The sequence below is a fragment of the Nerophis lumbriciformis genome, linkage group LG01 (genome assembly GCF_033978685.3).
Source record: "Nerophis lumbriciformis linkage group LG01, RoL_Nlum_v2.1, whole genome shotgun sequence".
NCBI classification, from domain to species: domain Eukaryota; kingdom Metazoa; phylum Chordata; class Actinopteri; order Syngnathiformes; family Syngnathidae; genus Nerophis; species Nerophis lumbriciformis.
In genome coordinates, this window is record NC_084548.2 from 47818355 (window position 1) to 47840057 (window position 21703).

The 21703-nt window shown below is 37.7% G+C and overlaps 1 protein-coding gene across 3 annotated transcripts in view; it reads left to right on the forward strand.

Annotated features, from left to right (window-relative positions):
- Positions 1–21703, forward strand: part of LOC133622434 (microphthalmia-associated transcription factor-like) — an 80511-nt gene that overhangs the window by 29876 nt on the left and 28932 nt on the right. For 2 of the 3 annotated variants that reach the window (XM_061985201.1, XM_061985183.1), the window contains exon 2: positions 14915–15149. In XM_061985201.1, coding sequence (XP_061841185.1) covers positions 15000–15149 — 150 coding nt within the window. In that variant the 5' untranslated portion in view covers positions 14915–14999. The remainder of the gene's footprint in view (positions 1–14914; positions 15150–21703) is intronic. The other variant, XM_061985191.1, reaches the window with a different exon arrangement.

Below are 21703 nucleotides of genomic sequence, written 5' to 3' on the forward strand. Positions count from 1 at the left end.
TTTCTCATGTATCTAGTCCGCCATGTATATGTATCTATGTTGTGTCCACTACATCCAGAATCCGGAAATGATGCAATACTGTGTCTTTGACTACTCAAAGAAGGAGCCTTGTCGACACATTATTAATATTTATAATTAAATGTAATACATTTAGAATATATAATGATAATATATAATATATTAACAAGATACAATACAATAATATTATACTATATAATATTTATAGCTGTATAAATCATTTCTTTATAATCAAATCGTAGCTTCGAAATCATAATCGAATCAAGAAGTGCCCAAAGGTTCTGTTAAAGACTTAGTGACCACTGTAGCATAGTTAGTGTTTGAAAATATGCTATCACCAGACAACTGGCACAGATTATTTCTAAATGACATTCACTACTAGTCTCTGCAAGCATGCTCTTCTTTAGAAAGTAAAGAGTTAAAAATCACCCTTGTCCTTGGTTTAGTCTGGATTTGTCTGAACTTATCCATTAGAAACATCGACTGTGGCAAAAAGTGAAGACCTCACAAGAATTACGATACATGATTGGCAGCTATACAGGACTTCCAGAAATAAGGCAACTCAGGCTATAAATGAAACAAAAACATGCTACTTCAAACAGCATCTGCTCATCAACAGTACAAATCTTAAAATGTAAAACACTTGAAAACAAAACCTTGCCCCCACACCTTTCTTTTGTAGTTAAATCAATCAATCAATCAAAGTTTTTTTTATATACCGTATTTTTCGGAGTATAAGTCGCACCGAAGTATAAGTCGCACCTGCCGAAAATGCATAATAAAAAAGGAAAAAAAACATATATAAGTCGCACTGGAGCCCGGCCAAACTATGAAAAAAACTGCGACTTATAGTCCGAAAAATACGGTACTCCTTAATTACAAATGCCTCAAAGGTGATGGTATTGTTGTCTCAAACAAGTCCAAATTGGACCATTGCTTCAAAAAACATTTTGTCACAGCTGGGTGTGCATATATATGATAATACTATATGCCTCCTTCTATAAATTCTCCAGTTATTTCAAGATCTTGGTTTACTCACCCCCTTACAACTTTCAGTGTCAGTTAGTGAGGGTGGAGGACTATTTCTCAGACCCATTACCACTTTGCAAAGGTGTTCTGCAAGGTTTTATATTAAGTCCCAACACTCTTTAATCTTTATATCAACAATATAACTCACACTATTGAAAATTTAATTTTACTTTTATATGCCGATGACACAATTATTTATACATTTAGCACCTCTCTCCACACTGCCTTGTCTGACCTGCAGACAAGTTTCACTAACATTCAGAATGCACTTCTTAATTTAAAGTTATTATAGATTAAGGGCCAGATTCACTAAGATCCAAGCAGGCGCTGAACACACAACCGCATAAAATTGCATGTACTATTTGTAGGTGTTTTGCATGTGATCTACTAACACTGTGAATCACGTCACCTGCGTATTTGTGCGTCTGGAATGACTCAAACGCAAGAAAATGCATAATGAAAAACATTTTAATGTAGAAGATATATTATAGGAATATATTTCCTAAATAAAAAAAGAATTAATATTAAAAATAAAAACGTCAACAGACACCAAAGCTAGAGATGTCCGATAATATCGGCCTGCCGATATTATCGGCCGATAAATGCTTTAAAATGTAATATCGGAAATTATCAGTATCGGTTTTTTTATTATCATAGGGACGGCGTGGCGCAGTGGGACAGTGGCCGTGCGCAACCCGAGGGTCGCTGGTTCAATCCCCACCTAGTACCAACCTCGTCATGTCCGTTGTGTCCTGAGCAAGACACTTCACCCTTGCTCCTGATGGGTGCTGGTTAGCGCCTTGCATGGCAGCTCCCTCCATCAGTGTGTGAATGTGTGTGTGAATGGGTAAATGTGGAAGTAGTGTCAAAGCGCTTTGAGTACCTTGAAGGTAGAAAAGCGCTATACAAGTACAACCCATTTATCATTTATTATCGGTATCGGTTTTTATTTTTTTTATTTTTTTTATTTTATTAAATCAACATAAAAAACACAATATACACTTACAATTAGTGCACCAACCCAAAAAACCTCCCTCCCCCATTCATTCACACTCATTCACATGAAAGGGTTGTTTCTTTCTGTTATTAATATTCTGGTTCCTACATTATATATTAATATATATCAATACAGTCTGCAAGGGATACAGTCCGTAAGCACACATGATTGTGCGTGCTGCTGGTCCACTAATAGTACTAATCTTTAACAGTTAATTTTACTCATATTCATTAATTACTAGTTTCTATGTAACTGTTTTTATATTGTTTTACTTTCTTTTTTATTCAAGAAAATATTTTAATTTATTAATCTTATTTTATTTTATTATTATTTTTAAAAAGGACCTTATCTTCACCATAACTGGTTGTCCAAATTAGGCATAATAATGTGTTAATTCCACGACTGTATACATCGGTATCGGTTGATATCGGTATCGGTTGATATTGGTATCGGTAATTAAAGAGTTGGACAATATCGGAATATCGGATATCGACAAAAAGCCATTATCGGACATCCCTAACCAAAACACATCAGTTGAATTCATTTTAATCAGCTCAAGTAATTCAGCAACTATAAAATATATACAAGGATATTGCTCAATAGATGATGTGTCTAATATTTTTAATTTCTGTCAGTCCAAATATGTTGAAACACTCACGTAGGATGGACAATTCTGTCTATTGTCTGTCTTTGCAGCATGGACACCGCTTCTTTCTCACAGCCGTGTGCGTCTGTGTCAGATAGCACGTCATTTTCAAACGTGCTAGATAAAACGCAAAATAGAGCTCCCAAACGATGCGTGTTGATAAATCACATTGGGCGTGCTTCCTCCAAGTATTGCAGGCGTTTTGATAATCATTATATATGAAGACAGAGACGCAGAACGGACTGCGTTCCTTACTTTGCTCACTTAAAAGACGCAATCCACTTTGCACACGTTTGCATGTGCTATCAAGTCTGCACGTTTTTTTAGTACACGCAAACCTTTAGTAAATAAGGTCCTGAATGTATTATTTTAACAGAAAACATGCACAAAACACACAAAACCGATCCTTATTTTTAAAGCACTCGATCAAAGCAATATTCTGTCTTTTAATGGTTCTGCTGTGCAATTTGTCATTTGTTATGAATACCATTAGGTTGTCTTCACCAGAACAAATCTTCATTAACACACTCTGCTAAACTGCATCTTTTTTCAAAATGATTCCCAATCTTGGGTTATGGAGATGTATTATTAGGCATGTGAATCTTTGGGCACCACACGATACGATTCGATTTGATCCTCGGGGTCAACGATTCGATTAAAAATCGATTCTCCATTCAAAACGATTCCTGATTCAAAATCAATACTTTTTTAATAACATTGAGTGACAGTTCTATGATTAACTACATTCTCCCATTAAATAGATAACATCACTGATAAAGTTATACATTACTTAAAAGAAACTTGGTTTTGTTTAATAAAATACTATCCAAACATTTTATAAAGTCAAATGCAAATAATGCAATAATAGATATATCCGACACTTCTCTTTTCTAAAGTAAATTTGTACAGCTGTTTTTTTTAGCCTGAGTGGCTAAAGAAAAATAAAAAAATAGATTTTTGATTTTTTTTTAGAATTGATTAAGAATTATTACAAGTAAGAATTGCAATTCATTCGAAAATGCATTTTATTTGATACCCCTTTGTATTTTACAGATATGCATCAAAAACTCTCTTTTACTAGTTAGACACCATACATCACATTGCCATCCGCTTTGTCACCGGAGTTTCCTTTAAACACCCACCACTGTATTCTCTGGTAAAATGTGCCCTTTCTTCACTCACGCAGACAAAAACATTGCTCTCTGTTTATCTATAAAACAGTCATTGGTAAGACTCCATCTTATCTTTGCTCACTGCTCACCATTCAAACATCCTGAGGACACTCTCTGATCAAGCAGACTTAACATTACCACAATCCGGACTACTTTTGGTTGTTTTTTTTAATTTTTTTTATTTTCCCTAAACGATCAACAAAATTTAAAACTCACATCCTTCATCCCAAAGCTAGTGAGGAAAAACATGCTCGACCGATGCACCTGTTTTAAACCTGTTTGTTTTTAACATAAAATTTATTATCGGTACATCACACTGTGTGGCTTGTTGTGTATATACATGTATATACATGTGATTTTTCTCTGATTCTGTTTGTCATTTTCAATGAAATTGTTTTCTTATTTGCCTTTACCTGTATAAATAAAGAATAAATAAATAAATTAGACTGAATGGTGTCATTACTGTTATGTTATAAAGCTTTGGCAGGCCGGATTTGACACGTGGGCTGCCTTTTGAGGACCTATATGAACTAAACCTTGCAGAGCATAACTTACCAATAGGGACTCATAACAGCAAGAGAAACAGTATCTATGTGTGTTTGGAATATGTGCGTCGGTGGGCAGTGTGTGTCGGGTACACACTCTTCCCCTCAGCTTGGGTTTGCTCAGACGGGGGATGGTCCCCTTCCAAGGACTCTGCATGGCGATTGGAGAGCACGGGCCGGGCCCAGGTGCCTCCCCCTTTGACACACTTTCTGTGCAGCACCAAGCGGCATGACTTTCACTGGGCTCCAAGGGCGGGCGGTGCACCTTCAGGAATAAACAAACAAATATGGAGGCTGTTGGCGTGCAAGTGTGCAGACCCTGCTCATTTGACTGTGTGTGAGTATGGCGGAACAGCAGCTGGGATATTGCTGGCATGTATTAAAATTATGGATTTTTGAAGTGGCGTTGGAATCATGTCATTTGAGCATGTGTTGTTTGGGTTGGAAGAGCCTTAACCCCCACAAAATCAGTATTACAGGTGATTACATACAAATTAATATCCTTGCACTCACTTTAAAACACTGGAGGTCACTAGAAGTCTTCTTCTTTTCTGCCTTTTGGAATGATGCTGTTATATCATCAGTGTCCAATAGATAGCACTATTCATTGTTGTTCTTTGACAGTTCAAAGGGTAGAGGCACCTGTGCAACGTCTGGCTGTTGCTCTTCTACTTGTCCCTTTAATTGTGTTACTTCCTCATAGGACGGCTTTTTCTTTATCACTTTTCAGTTGTTTTTAGTCATGAAAGCCTGCTCTTGTTGTCCTAGTCAGTGTAAAGATAGGAACCATGAGTTGAATTGGTTGGGTTCCCTAAGACTGCTCTGATTGTCCTTTTGGTTTCATGGCTTACAGTCATAAAAACATGAGCGGATGTACGCACAAACGCACAATAAACACAATTAACAATCTACAACAAATCCAAGGGAGCTTTTTGCTTGTTTGGCAGTAATTTGGCTTGGTTCAGATGCTCCCAGTGGTCATATGCGCACACACACACACACACACACACACACACACACACACACACACACACACACACAGGAGTCTTCAAACGGTCTTGACCATAAAAGATGGGTACCAAACTCTGTACTTTTATAGGTACCGACGGAATTCCATCGGTACTACCGAGTACTGATTCACGTAAAATCAAATAATTTTTTTGCAAAGGATGTCACTTTGCAGGGAAACAAGCATTCAAGCAGCACTAAGAGTGCACTTAGCCGGATTGCCTCGATGTAATGTTACAATTTTCCATGCCAACAAAGCAAGCCTGCCTGACAGAAAGTGCTTATATACGGTTTGGTTCTACTTAGCTTGATGTTAATTTACATTAGATATGCCATATACAGTACATGCTACTGATTAGCGTAGATGATTTTACATGGTGATAATCAAAACTACAACTAAGATGCACGCTAAAATCAAACAGCTGGTATGAAATAAGTACAATACTTATAGTATAAACACTTTGTAGGGCTCAACAAAAGACCAGACTAGCGACAAACCGTAGACTATACACTACTACTGTTATCTAATGTCTTGGAATTTCACCTGCATTCAAAGTTTACTATATACGAGTTGCAAATAAGAAGTAAGAAAAACTAGATACAGTATAACAACTGGACAGCACAATTATCATAATCATCTTTTTATATTAACACTCAAAAATACTGAAAATTGGTACAGTACCATTGAGTACTGGTATCGATTACCAGGCATTGGAAATCGGTACCGGATCAGTTCAACTTGTATCAGTCTACTTGACCATAATAATCATTTGGATTTTATAATGAAAATAATGATACTGGGTGCAGCTGGGATAGGCTCCAGCACCCCCGGCACCCCGAGAGTGACAAGCGGTAGAAAATGGATGGATGGATGGACTACTATTGGAATAGTCTACTAACAGGTAGCTCACCTTCTGACAAAACGGTCAAAGTTTATTTGCTTCAACTCTCAGTATTGTAATTATTCAATTCAGACTTTATGCCTCTATTTAACAAATTACCACAAAATAGCACCGATACAATGATGATGATGCTTGAGTGGATATCAAATATAATTGAAATAATACTACTAATATAAATAAAACTATACTTTGTTTTTGTCTAAGTAGTTCTAAAAGTGGGCAGCACGGTAGACAAGGGTCAGTGTGTCTGCCTCACAATACGAAGGTCCTGGGTTTGATACTGCGCTCGGGATCTTTCTGTGTGAAGTTTGCATGTTCTCCCTGTGACTGTGTGGGTTCCCTCCGGGTACTCCGGCTTCCTCCCACCTCAAAGACATGCACCTGGGGATAGGTTGATTGGCAACACTAAATTGGCACTAGTGTGTGAACGTGAGTGTGAATGTTGTCTGTCTATCTGTGTTGGCCCTGCGATGAGGTGGCGCCTACCGCCTGAATGCAGCTGAGATAGGCTCCAGCGACCCCGAAAGGCACAAGCAGTAGGAAATGGATGGATGGATAGTTCTAAAAGTGATGGATGTTGGAAACCCCTCCTAGTCTACCAGGAAACTACCTCACCTGGTGATTGAAATGCGAATCACAACCTGGTTGGTTGCCCTTTACACAGCAAACGTCTACCCAGGGTATGAATAAATTTGGTCTCAACTTTATACATCAATAATGTTTTAAGGTGCCCCTATCTGGCAACATGTATGCTCTCTTATTGTGATTTAAAAAAAACAAAAAAAACTTACCAAGGCATCTGTTTATATCGCTATCAATGTGCAATGAAAAGTAAGCTGAGCTGTGCATGCTTGATCTAAAAGTTGTGTGTCCGTGGCCACTTGATGGCAGCAGAGTGGCTGAGATCCCGACTTTCAGACCCAGAACTTCCTGCAATGTGAGCCTAACTTGCAACAGTTGCTGATTCATTCATGCATGCAAGATGATGACGTACGTTTTTAAAGCACGTTTCTGTGCACCCAGTTAACCTATAGCCCATGCTGGGTTTATTTCATTTGCTTGTTGATTGCTTGTCATGCACTTTAGATTCTTTTAAAAATATAGATATGTCCCTGCAGGGTCAGTTGCACACACTTTTCTTCCCTGCCTTCTAAACCTAGCAGTAAGCTGTTTTTTGTGCATTTTATTTTATTTTACTTTAATCTAACACTAACCCTGACCTAATACCGGGTTTAGTGACTTGGCTAGTTTGATGTAAAAAAAAAAAAGAAAGAAAAAATACTGTGTAAACTCTTGTTTAGGTCCTATCGCTTTATATTATGCCACAGCAGCGTCTGGTTAATTAAGGTATTTTGCTCGTAGGCTCATAATGTGAATGATCATGTGATAATTCCTCAAGAGATTTTCTACTCATCAACCAATTCCCTTTGAGAAGAAGCCTTGTTCTCCCACACAACCAATCGAGTGAGGTAGAGACAGAATGCTTTTGCGAGCCTGCACTCTGTCTTGTTGCTGAATGTGTTTTAGCCCTTGAACACTATATATTTCCAAGACTACGATTTAATTTAAAACTGCAAGACCAAAGGTTTACCACTTCCAGGAAAAATATTAGTCTGGGCATGGCCTGGGCCGTGTCAATATGATTACGTAGTATAATTTGCATAATTGGCTAAAAGCATGAGCATTTTCTAAAAAGAAAAGGCTAAATCTGTGTTATTAGTTAATAATATTAAAATATATTTTTCATGTAAAATTTAAGAGTGGAACGGTTCACACAATCCACGGTTCGGTGAAAAAAAATCTGAAATTATTTTCTTTAAAAAAAAAAACATTTTTACTTTTGGCTGCCCTAAATTACTTACTTACTGACTTACTAAAATATTAGGCATGTGAAATTTTTGCCGAAGTGTTACAACAGAAAGCAGGGCTTTTAAAAGCAATAAAAAATAACAATTCAAATAAACCCAAACAAAACCTGTTGAACACTCGCCTTAGCCGCAGGTGCCTGTTCCTCTTGCCTGAACGCCATACTGAGTTGCAGGACGGAGAGACGATCAGGAGCACTGAAACAAGCTCGCTCGTCAGCTAACCATCTCGCTATCTTACTTTTTGTCGCCTCCGTTCGCGCTCCGAGGCACAACGTTGCCGGCTGTCTACTTTGCTGCTAATCATATTTGGATGAATACAATCCGAACACTGTTAGTTCCGAACCAGCTGTAGTTCTAGAGCAGGGGTCGGGAACCTTTTTGGCTGAGAAAGCCATGAAAGCCAAATATTTAAAAATGCATTTCCGTGAGAGCCATATAATATTTTTAACACTGAATACAACTAAATGCGAGCATTTTTAAGTCAGACCAGCATTTTTACAGTATAATAAGTTTCTTATTCTTTTTAATAACATTGTTATTCTGAAGCTAACCAATAATAAATAAAATACATCTTACCATTAATGCGACTTCTTGAACAGGTGCGGTAGAAAACTGATGAATGGATTAAAATGCATGAGAATGTTTTATATTTTGAACGTTATTTTTAACACTGTGATTACCAGCGGAATTATTAATTACTTATCGTGTTAAGCAATGTCAGCTAAGATGTATCTGAGAGCCAGATGCAGTCATCAAAAGAGCCAAATCTGGCTCAAGAGCCATAGGTTGCCGACCCCTGTTCTAGAGTATTCATTAGTAGTCAGCGAGAATGTATATTTTTGACGTGAAGAATTGTAAACAGAGGTCGCAACACCGGAAGTATATTACCCGAGGGGCCGTAGTTACAAGATAGAGTTGCCAAATTTCTGAATTCTCTGCATGCATGTTGTATAATTTTTGTATTTTCTACTACATTTTCAGTGATAATAATGTTAGTAAATTATCTGCTGTAGTTTTCAGACCATTGGGCACACCGGATTATAAAGCGCATAAGAGGGATCATATTATGATTCTTTTTTTGTACATTTAAAACACTTCCTTGTGGTCTACTCAACATGTAATGGTGGTTCTTTTGTCAAAATGTTGCATAGATTATGTTTTACAGACCATCTTCAAGTCGCTTTCTGACCGTCTCTTGAGGATGCACAGTTTTGTACATGTCTCGACTTCGTCTTCTCCCCGTCATCTTTTTTGTACCGGCAGTTGTTAGCTCTTCCATAGCGAGTCTACTGATAAGTTAGAACTGTACGCTACTTTGTATTAGAAATGGCAACAGTGGAGGATGCATGCTCCACAACAAAAGGGTAGAGAAAACGAAGGAGCTTATTGACTACAGCGTGGGCTACAATGGCGGACACGCGCAAGTTTTATGACTTTTATGACAAATACCCAACAGCAGGAACCAAAAGGTAAGAAACGTTGGTTTTGCATAATAGGTCGAAACCAAACACCACATAATATTTAATAGGTGCTATTTTGGGTTCCTTTTACACATCATAATATCACTCTTATCTTGAAGCACAGTGCTTGACTAAGGTAGCCGTAATGTGCCGACAATCCATCAAGCGGTGCGACTTTGTTGTTTACCAAAGTCGTACTGAAACATTTTGACAGATTTTTGAGCGCTGTGTGTAATGTTTTATATTCCCAATGAAACATCTAAAAGTTTTGGGCTTGCTTGCTAGCGTCATACTGTATGTCGAACAGGCGTCATCCTGCAGTCCAGACGTATCTATTATGAGTGATTGCCATCTACTGGTCACACTTATCATTACACCATGTACCAAATAAAATTGGTACAAGGTCGACAACAACATACCAGAACTAATCTGCACATTAAGTGCACCAGGTTATTAGGTGCACTGTCGATTTTTGAGAAGAAAACATTATTTTAAGTAGAATACGGTATGTAACATTTTCTTTTTTGATCAAAGCCATTAGATACCATTAATGTTGTTTGTCTATCTGTGTTGGCCCTGCGATGAGGTAGCGACTTGTCCAGGGTGTTCCCCACCTTCTGCACAAATGCAGCTGAGATAGGCTCCAGCCACCCCTGCGACCCATGAGAGGGACAAGCAGTAGAAAATGGATGGATGGATCTACTTTTAGTGTGTAATTTTGCACACAAATGGTTGAGTCCACTGATCAGGAAATTATTAAAAAATGTTCAACAAAAAATATGAATTCTTTAGGCAGTAGGAACTAAACAAAGGGAAAAATAAAACATTAGATCCAGTGACTTGGATTTGAAATGCTGTGAAAAAAACCACAATCACTCTTGCAGACAAAGGACTTAATATGAGCTTTAAAGCGGCTTCTAGGTTTTAGGTGAATTACAAAGAAACTATGCTAAATATAAAAATAAAGGTTAATTGAAGTTCTTTGTTCAGCAGTGGTTCTTCCTCTACCAGTTGATGAATCAATACTGTTTATCTAGTTTTACTGACCTTATTAAGTTATTCATTTGGGCTCTGTGGTGTTCGTCCGTCTATCTATCTAGCGATCTATCTCATCTATCTATCTCATCTAGCTATGTAAACACATTTCAATTGTATATTACAGACCAGATGTATTTTGATGCAGTTAGTCTTGATGGACTTTAATAGGGTAATTGTGTAGTAGACAAACAGCATTCTCGGCAATATTGTTCATGCTACAGTGACTTGATAGCAGGAACTTTCAAATTCATGTTTTTTTGTTTTGTTAATACAAAAAAAAAATACTGAAATGCATCAAGCGATATTGATATTCAATTGTATTTTCAATTCTACAATTCAGTATCCCAAGTGCATGCCATGACAACTACAACAAAAATACAATTATAGATCTAAATGAACTAAAACAGTTTACTGACAATCCCATGCAGGCAGGATTAAGCCCAGACATATATCAACTAAAAAATAAATTTACTTCATAATTGCATTTTTGTATACCGGTAATTGCCCCAACATTTTTTTTTAGCATTTTCTTTTAAAAATACATATGTGTGTTTTTGCTCTTGTCCAGGGTTCAGTGTGTGTGTTCGTGTCTTCAGACAATGAGATTATATTCATCGGTTGAAATAAGGAGGGGGAATTATGGTATGTTAAGGGCTCAACACCCAATGAATACACGGCAGACCGAAGCTGTGTTTGACTCTGCCGGCTAATTAGTCCGATTACTGCACAGCTGGATTGGCCAGACGTTTTGCTGAGTTTTATCAAAAGGATCACTCACTCCATGGAGGCCTCATCCCGACAACTTCTGCTTCAGCAGAGTCTCTCTATTTTAGGAGCGCAGGACTCTGTCTGGGGAGAAGACGTCTAGGTTTAAAGAGAGTGGAAAAACCTGAAACAGCCTGTTGTTCCTCTTTCTCTTATGCAAAACATTTTTGTGGGCATGATGAATTTAGCAAACTTTTTTTTTTTTTTTTGCTTTGAGTCCAATTCTTATCTTTACACTTATTTTTAAAGTCCGCACAACTGATCACACTTGTGTGTATGTTAGATAAAAGAATGTGAAAAAGAGCACAAACAAACAATAGGAGATGATTTCTTCCTATTTTAGTGGCTGGTGTAATTCTGTAACTTGTAACGCTTAAAATAGCAGCATGCAAGTAAACGGCAGGTAATGTATGCAGAAAATAACCAAACTTTATTAAATTGTTTAGCTCATAATACAAGTAAAACAAGTTTGAACCCAATGTTTGTAGGGAGAAGTAATGAACATATCAAGTATTTTGTACTTTCTTTCCTGGCATATGCTGCACGTTTACACAAAGCTGCATGGGAATCCTTTCAGTAATTTTAGCATAATCCTGAACACAAACAAACGGATAAAGACTTGAACATAAACTTACTAATTGTTACTACCTCCTCCTTGTACTTGGTCTTGGTAAAAAAAAAAATTGTTGGTTTTTATCTTTACCCCTAGTCAGTAATAATTTATAAATATGTGATAATAAAACAAAACGGACAGCATAATAGTACAGTATACATACAATGTAACAACATGTACCTGTACTTGCTTCAATGGTCAACTTTCTTAGTACATTTTTTTATCGTAAATTGTTAACGAAATTACAAGAGGCAAGCAGTGTGGAATATGGAGTCGTGACTTGGAAACATCTTCTCCGACAGCTAGTTGGGACAACCCGGCAGCCTGCAGAACTGTGTAGCACCACTAGGCTCTTCAGACCGAGTTAGACTCAGCTAAGATTGAAGCGGTCATAGCGCTAGACTCCGTTTCCATCTGTTCTGTTTATCATCTTTCATTATCATTAGTACCTCTATATTTTATAATTTAACATGTGTTTATTAGGTAAGTGAAGCATATTTTGAATTTAAACCTAAATTATGCGTCTATGTATTTAGCTTGTTAGCTTTCTTTGTAGCGAGTAAACAATGGCCATTGTAGAGAGACAGGCAGTGTTTGATATAGTGTTGTCCCAATACCAATATTTTGGTACCGGTACCAACATTTTTTCCATACTTTTCGGTACTTTTTTAAATAAAGGGGACCACAAAAAATTGCATTATTGGCTTTATTTTAACAAAAAAAATTACAGTACATTAAACATATATTTCTTATTCCAAGTTTGTCCCTAAATAAAATAGTGAACATACTAGACAACTTGTCTTTTATTAGTAAGTAAACAAACAAAGGCTCCTAATTAGTCTGCTGACGTACGCAGTCACATATTGTTCCATTCTATTATTTTGTCAAAATTATTAAGGACAAGTGGTAGAAAGTGAATTATTAATCTACTTGTTCATTTACTGTTAATATCTGCTTACTTTTGCTTTTAACATGTTCTATCTACACTTATGTTAAAATGTAATAATCACTTATTCTTCTGTTGTTTGATACTTTACATTAGTTTTGGATGATACCACAAATGTAGGTATCAATCCAATAGTAAGTCGTTACAGGATCATACATTGGTCATATTCAAAGTCCTCATGTGTTCAGGGACATATTTCCTGAGTTTATAAACATAATATACATTTAAAAAAAAGGAAAGAAGATGTGATGCCAAAAAATATTGACGTAATCATAGTAGTATTGACTAGATACGCTACTGTGCTTGATATCATTACAGTGGATATTAGGTGTAGATCCACCAATGGCGTTTGTTTACATTTTGACGCCAGTGATCTGCGGTGTGTAGTGAAGCATGTTTAGCTATTCCTCGTCCTGCAGGGATGATACTTGTAAGAAACATACTTTATTTGTCGCCATGGAGACCAGGATTAGTGATTTAGAAGTAGCTAAAACACTGCCGACCCCGGATGGACTTTAGCCGCTAGCTAGCTAGCCATGTCTTAAAGCATCTCTTCCTGAGGGCATTTCAGTGTTATAACTTCACCTTTATCTTTAGTTTTTAAGCCAAAATGCGTCTGTTCTCTCTTTTCTGTCTACACACTGTGTCTGTTTGTAAGTACTCCGTGATTGTGCGCTGTCGAACATGCTCGTCTGCTCGTAAACCAGCAACCGGTACTTTTCAGAGGCGGTATAGCACCGAATACGATTCATTAGTATCGCGGTACTATACTAATACCGGTGTACCGTACAACCCTGATTTGATCTGAATCTAATCTAATGATTACTACAGTAACTTTTATTGCAAATGATCCAAAATAAGAGGAGATTGTTAACGTCAATGTAGCATGAGGAGGGTTTGGAGTGGGGGAGCGAGCCAGACAAGAGCGCTTGAGTAGTGTACCCTGGCGCCTCAATGCAGCATTATCACACTCACAGTCACTGTCAAATTTAAACATTTTCATGAGCGTCTCGATTGCTCGCACATGGTCGGAAGTTACGCAATCCCGTAAATAGCGGCAATGTAACGTACAGTAAACCGTCATCCTGCATTTTTCAGTAGATATTGAAAAAAATATGGATGTTGTTAGAGCTGCATATTTATGTATATGTAACTCATAGAACAAAAACAACTTCAGTGGTTCCTAAATATTGGAATTAAACTTTACAGAAGGTATTGTTTTTATTAAGATAGTGAAGGTGTCAAGTTTGGGGTTGTCCACCGTTTTAAGCATCTGACTTTTAAAAAAATATCAAAAATAATTATTTTGGTGTTAATTTATGAAAATGACAACAAGTGTTGAACTAAATAAAAAATGTTTATTAATTTAAACTAATTACAATTTGGCGGCACATGTGGACAAAGCGACCACTCAGCTCCCTGAGCTTGGAAATGTGCTCCAGAGTACAGGGTGAGAAAGAAACAGTACCTTCCGTATGTCTTGCATGTAAGGAAAAATTTACCATAAAAATATTTGAAGTCTTTACTGTCCTTGCACACTGCATAGTGTATATTACTATTACATGGTAAAGGAAATTGTATATAGCGTATTGTGCTTTTTATCTGTTTTGTGATTCACTTTGATAAATCGCTGCGTTTGCCTCCCAAAATCAGTATTGATCAGCTTTGATTTACCCTAAACATTAATTTTCTCCTCATTCCCTCCTTCATTTCTGCTCTCCATCACTGCTAATCTCTCTCCTCTTTTGCTTGACCTCTCTCTCTCTCTCCGCCTGACCTCTCTCTGCCCTCTCTATGTTCACTTTTGAGTTGATGCTCTTCTCCTCACATTTTTCGACTCCCTCCGCCCTTTTTTGCGCCGTCTGTCCTGCCTAATTCATCGAGCACCGTTTTCTCTCTCTCCGCAGCAGTCCGTCGGAGCAGCGTGGCTCCTCCAAGCCTCCGCTCAGCTCCTCGGCCACGACCTCGCGCATCTTGCTGCGACAACAGCTGATGCGGGAGCAGCTCCAGGAGCAGGAGCGGCGGGAGCAGCGGAGGCAGCAGGCCTCTCAGTACCCACAAACCACAGCTGCACAGACCCCCGCCATCAATGTCACCGTCCCCGCCCCGCCCTCTGCACAGGTACCCATGGAGGTGCTGAAGGTAAGACACACTCTAGTTCTGGTGCTTGATGGCGTGGAAGAAAAAGGAGAATATGACACGTAGTGTGGTTATTCACTGATAATATTTCCATCTCTGGAATCAACATGTGTCATTGCTGCAGTCTGCAAAGTATTTATAGTTTGTATTGACTGTGTAGACAGTCAGGCAATCACAGATTTACTATGAGTGTGCGTGTAAAAAAAAAAAAAAAAAAAAAAAAAAAGAAGACCAGGAGTGAATGAAGTGTGCTAGAATGTGTATATGGGGATTATCTTTCCTGAGAGAATTCCTCTTTAATGCATGCTGTGCTTCCAGCCATTTGGATTTAGCCATCTTTAATCCTATTTGCTCAGCTACATTCACATCTTTTCATAGCTTTGATTCCCTGGCAGTGCGAGGGCCAGGAGACTCTTAAGGTATTTTTGTACAAGTGGAGGCTGTTGTGTTTGAGGGCGCACTTTAACACCGCTCTTTGGTAAGTTTCCCTTTTGCCCTGTTGTTGCGCAAATATCAATAGAAATCGATTTGCTTTATTTCAATTCATGTTACGATTGTATTCTTTTCTGGCGTGAAGTGTGGCTGTTTAATATTGAAACGTAATTGCTAAGTGCTCAAATATAACACACAAAAAATTACTTTTGTCGAATTACATTTTGTATTTCTTTGTTGTGTGTTTAGCACATTTTTAATAATCACTGCAGACCGGATATTTATTTATTTTTAAGACAAAATGGAAAAAGTACTCATTTTATATTACTAATTATTATTAATTTATATTGAATATGTATAAAATGTGTATAAATAGATATTGTTAAAATAATAGATACTCTTATCAAATACACTTTTACCATCTTGGCACATTGTTTTGGCGGCATGAAGAGGAACAAATTATTAACATATCGCTGGTTAAAAAAAAAAAGAGTATATTGTTGAATGGAATACGGAATATAGATAATGTTGTATAATTTATAAAGGTGCTATGCTCAAAAAGACACATCAAAGTTGTATAATCCCACATTGGGGGTGTTGCAAAGGGCCAATACACTGGCAGCTATTGAGTAATCTTTGTTGAACTAAATCCATCCAGAGCACATTGAAAGATTTCATGGTTGCTTGCTCAGCCACACTTTCATCACCCTTGGATGTGTGTGGCATAGGCTAGCTATGGCGCTCCGATACAGTATATGGGCCGCAAACACTGGTCCTCTCACGCAGCATCGGCATAATCTGCAGCATTTTGAGCGCTTTATGGCGCCCCCTTCTCAAACTCTCACCTTGTGTACAATACACCGAGTTGAAGTTATTTTTCTGCTTTGGCAAGAGCTTACAGACATTCTTCGCTGACTGAAGTCGTCAAACGAAAAGGCCATTTCAGCTTGGCGCTGTTGAGCTGGGTTAACCTACTCCCCTTGTCTGTGGCTAGATTAGCAGAGAGCGCGCAAAGATCAGGGGTACCAGGCAGAGCTGCTGGACCTCAAAAGTGCAAACATTAAGCTCAGATGAGTTTATCTAAAGACTGATTGGACCCTTAATTAACCAAGTGACCTCTAACCTCCCGGGGTATAAGCAAGGGATCAGTTTAGGGATCAAGACAAAGGAGAGCACTGCCTTGCCACACACCGAACACTAATTCAGTGAAGAATGCTCATAATTAGTCCACGCCACTTTCATTCCACGGCATATTTAAGAGAAGAAAAAAAAGTATGTCTTTGAAATTGTTGTAGGATAACTTCCTAAAAGGGTTAATGGTGATTTCTAGATTTTTTTTCTCCATGGGATTTATGATACCACAAAAAGAACAAAGTACTTTTGGTACTCCTGTACATTTTCTTGTGGATTACAAAATCACGAACTCGTGACCCATATGGCTCAGAAAGTAGGCAAAAAAGACACATATAAAGCAACAATCATTTTGTAAGACTGAACGCTGTAATATTTACTCTTGACCCCTTAAAGCAATACTGTATTTAATATAAATAACAGTTATGGTGTTACTTTATTTAGAACATGCATACAATTACAATTTAAGAAAAAAAAAAAATTATAAAAAAAAAAAAAAAATAACCCAATAAGATTCATGATGACTATACACAGACCTGTAATAAGAAAAGTATTATCTTTGTCAGTGCTATTAATCGTCTAGATGATTAATAGCAATGACAAAGATAATACTTTTCTTAAGGTCCCCAAACTACAAATCGCGGGCCGGATCTGGCCCTCCAGCGTCCAAAATCCAGCCCGCGGGAAGTCCCAAATAAAAAAAATTAAAATTTTTATTTTTATTTTTTTAAATCCGTCTTTTCTAATCCACTTTCTACCGCTGAGTGCAAACCCCGGCCGAGTCATACCAAAGACTATAAAAATGGGACCCATTACCTCCCTGCTTGGCACTCAGCATCAAGGGTTGGAATTCGGGGTTAAATCACCAAAAATTATTCCCGGACGCGGCCACCGCTGCTGCCCACTGCTCCCCTCTCCTCCCAGGGGGTGATCAAGGGGGATGGGTCAAATGCAGAGAATAATTTCGCCACAGCTAGTATATGTGTGACAATCATTGGTACTTTAACTTTAACTTAACTTGTTACTCTCTGTGTCTCCTAGCCGCTCAGGCAAATGATATTGTCTAAAAATGCATTTTCCCATCGATAGCGTGACATCGTCATATATATATATATATATATATATATATATATATATATATATATATATATATATATATATATACACACAGCTCGGCCTCCGGCCACATTTTTTAACCCAAAGTGGCCACCGAGTCAAAAGGTTTGGGGACCCCTGGTCTACTATAGTGGTGGACCTTGTATTAGCGCTCCAGGAAGTGCTTATACAAACTTTGCTGCGCTGATAAGATGGTTATGTTGATTTCAAAATATGATGTTATAAAAGGGTATTTCTAAAAATAATCCAAGTATACTGCCATATTAGTTTTTGTTCCAAAAGGTCAGACAAAGACTGAATGGTACCAAAACAATTTTTCCCCTAAGAAATATACAGGACTGTCTCAGAAAATTAGAATATTGTGATAAAGTTCTTTATTTTCTGTAATGCAATTAAAAAAACAAAAATGTCATACATTCTGGATTCATTACACCTCAACTGAAATATTGCAAGCCTTTTATTATTTTAATATTGCTGATTATGGCATACAGCTTAAGAAAACTCAAAAATCCTATCTCAAAAAATTTTAATATTTCCTCAGACCAAGTAAAAAAAAAAAGATTTATAACAGCAAAACAAAATCAAACATTTGAATATGTTAATTAATGCACTCAGTACTTGGTTGGGAATCCTTTTGCACGGATTACTGCATCAATGCGGCGTGGCATGGAGGCAATCAGCCTGTGGCATTGCTGAGGTGTTATGGATGCCCAAATGGTTCAATAGCGGCCTTTAGCTCATTTGCATTATTGGGTCTGGTGTCTTTCAGCTTCTTCTTCACAATACCCCACAAATTATCTATGGGGTTCAGGTCAGGGGAGTTGGCAGGCCAATCAAGGGACAGTAATGCCATGGTCAGTACACCAGTTACTGGTGGTTTTGGCACTGTTGGCAGGTGCCAGATCATGCTGGAAAATGAAATCGTCATCTCCATAGAGCTTTTCAACAGATGTTAGAGCATATAGTGCTCTAAAATCTCTTGGTACACAGCTGCATTGACTCTGGACTTGATGAAACACAGTGGACCAACACCAGCAGCTGACATGACTCCCCAAACCATTGCTGACTGTGGGAACTTCACACTGGATTTCAAGCAAGTTAGATTTTGCTCCTCTCCAGCCTTCCTCCAGACTCTAGCGCCTTGACTTCCAAATGAAATACAAAACTTGCTTTTGTCTGAAAACAGGAGTCTGGACCACTCTGCAACTGTCCAGTGCTTCTTTTCCATAGCCCAAGTCAGACGCTTCTAGAGATTTTAGAGCACTACATGCTTCCATCTGTTGAAAAGCTCTATGGAGATGATGATTTCATTTTCCAGCATGATCTGGCACCTGCCCACAGTGCCAAAACCACCAGTAACTGGTGTACTGACCATGGCATTATTACCACGATAATAATAACTTAGACTTAGACAAACTTTAATGATCCACCGTGATAATTTTGGTCACAATAACCATGATAAGAAATGTTCATCCCTGTAATGCAGTGGTCCCCAACCACCGAGCCGCGGCCCGGTACCGGTCCATGGATCGATTGGTACCGGGCCGCACAAGAAATAAAAAAAAAAAAAAAAAAAAATAAAACAATTTTTATTAAATCAACATAAAAAACACAAGATACACTTACAATTAGTGCACCAACCCAAAAAACCTCCCTCCCCATTTACACTTATTCGCACAAAAGGGTTGTTTCTTTCTGTTATTAATATTTCTGGTTCCTTCATTATATATCAATATAGATCAATACAGTCTGCAGGGATACAGTCCGTAAGCACACATGATTGTATTTCTTTGACAAAAAAATTTAAAAAAAATAAAACATACACCCCCAACCCAGTCCGTGGGACAAATTTTCAAGCGTTGACCAGGAGCTACAAAAAGGTTGGGGACCACTGCTATAATGGACAATTGTAACATAATTGTTTTGTTTTATTTATATATATATATATATATATATATATATATAATATATATATATATATATATATATATATATATATATATATATATATATATATATATATATGTATGCGCTTTGGAGCCCCTGCCTCGAAAGAAAATAATGTTTGCCTTGGTGCCTTAACATATTAGCCCTCCTTTAAGGCAACACTTGCCTTGACCTTAAAAAGTTCAAATTCGAGGCCTGAGAAAGTAACCAGATATTAACAGTAAATTTGCAAGAAAATTAATAATAGTTTTGAGGAAATAATACAGCCAGAAGTGACGCAATTTGTTACTGCATATGTCAGCAGCTAAATTAGCAGCCATTGTAACCCCTTCTGAAATGGTTCTTTTATCATTTACATGCAATGTATCATGATATATATCGTCGTTACAGGAGGCTGCAATATAGATTTTTGACCATATTGCCTAACCCTAATGGTAACGGAGGCGGTATACAAATATGTATGTAAAACTCTATCCATCTAGGGCTGGGCGATATTTTATTACTTTTATTAATATCTCGATATTTTTAGGCCATGTCACGATACACGATATATATCTCGATATTTTGCCTTAGCCTTGAATGAACACTTGATGCATATAATCACAGCAGTATAATGATTCTATGTGTCTACATTAAAACATTATTGTTCATACTTCATTAATATATGCTTATTTTAAACTTTAATGCAGAAGGGGAAATCACAACTAAGTCAATTTATCAATACTGTATTTATTAAACAGTTATTAAGCATTGGCATAAACATTCATGTCATTTCCAAAACAGAAAGTGCAAGATTGTCAGAGACATTTTAAAACAAGCTATTATTGCACTTTTGTGCATGATGTCACTAAGATGACATATCAAAACAACACTAAATTAAAGTGCACTTTTTGTACAGAACGCCACGACAATAGTTTAAAACAAATAAAGTGCACTTTTGTGCATGATGTCACACAAGATATTTCAATAAGTGTCAAATAAAAATGAGCTGCATAATAGGAAATCAAATAGTATATGTCATTCGCTATGTGGTAGATTCCTGCGGAGGTTATCTCCTTCTGTTGTTGACTATTTTTTTCATACGGTGTTGATGTGGAAATGGTTGCTTTGGCATTTTGTTGGTGTGACACCGAACGGAGATGTTGACAGGCGGAGTTTCTAGCACTCTTCATTCTCTAGCGGGTGACTTTTCAAATGATGCTACATTAGCAGTGTTGCTACTTTTTGTAGCAACGCTTTTGCCGCATAAATGTTGAACATCTTCCCGCTTGAAGCCAAACCATCGCCAGACGATGGACCCCGTGCTGTTTTTCTTGGGAATTAATTCTACCTTCATTTGTTACCAGATTTACACCTTCTCTTTCTCGTATTACCACCCGCACCGCACCGTTAGCATCACAGCTAACGTTACCTTGTTGCTACCTGTCTGCTCCGAGGGAGCGTGTGACGTTGCACACGTGACGTATGTAAGAAGGTGCGCTTGTTTTAAGTCCCTGTGAGAAGGAGAGACAAGAAAGAGTGGGAAACGCATGCAGTATAATGCCCGCAGCTAAAAGCAACTGCGTGAGAACGTATACTCGAATATCACGATATAGTCATTTCCTATATCGCACACAGACAAACCCGCGATATATCGAGTATATCGATATATCGCCCAGCCCTACATCCATCCATCTATTTTCTACCGCTTGCTACCTGTGGTCTCAAATCTAATAAACATAAATCTGAGTGTTTAAGAAGCCTTTGCAGTGATGGTGATGGAAGGTTGCCAATATAACTGCGACGTAGTTGATCTCTAAACATCACAGTTTTTCTTATAAGTTCTACAGAGCACGTTTAGCCGTCACACAAAGTGCTCCATTCTTCTTGTGCGAATGGGTCATTTGTGTTCAAGTGTCCTGTAGGAACATCATAAAAGGCCTAAAAGCATG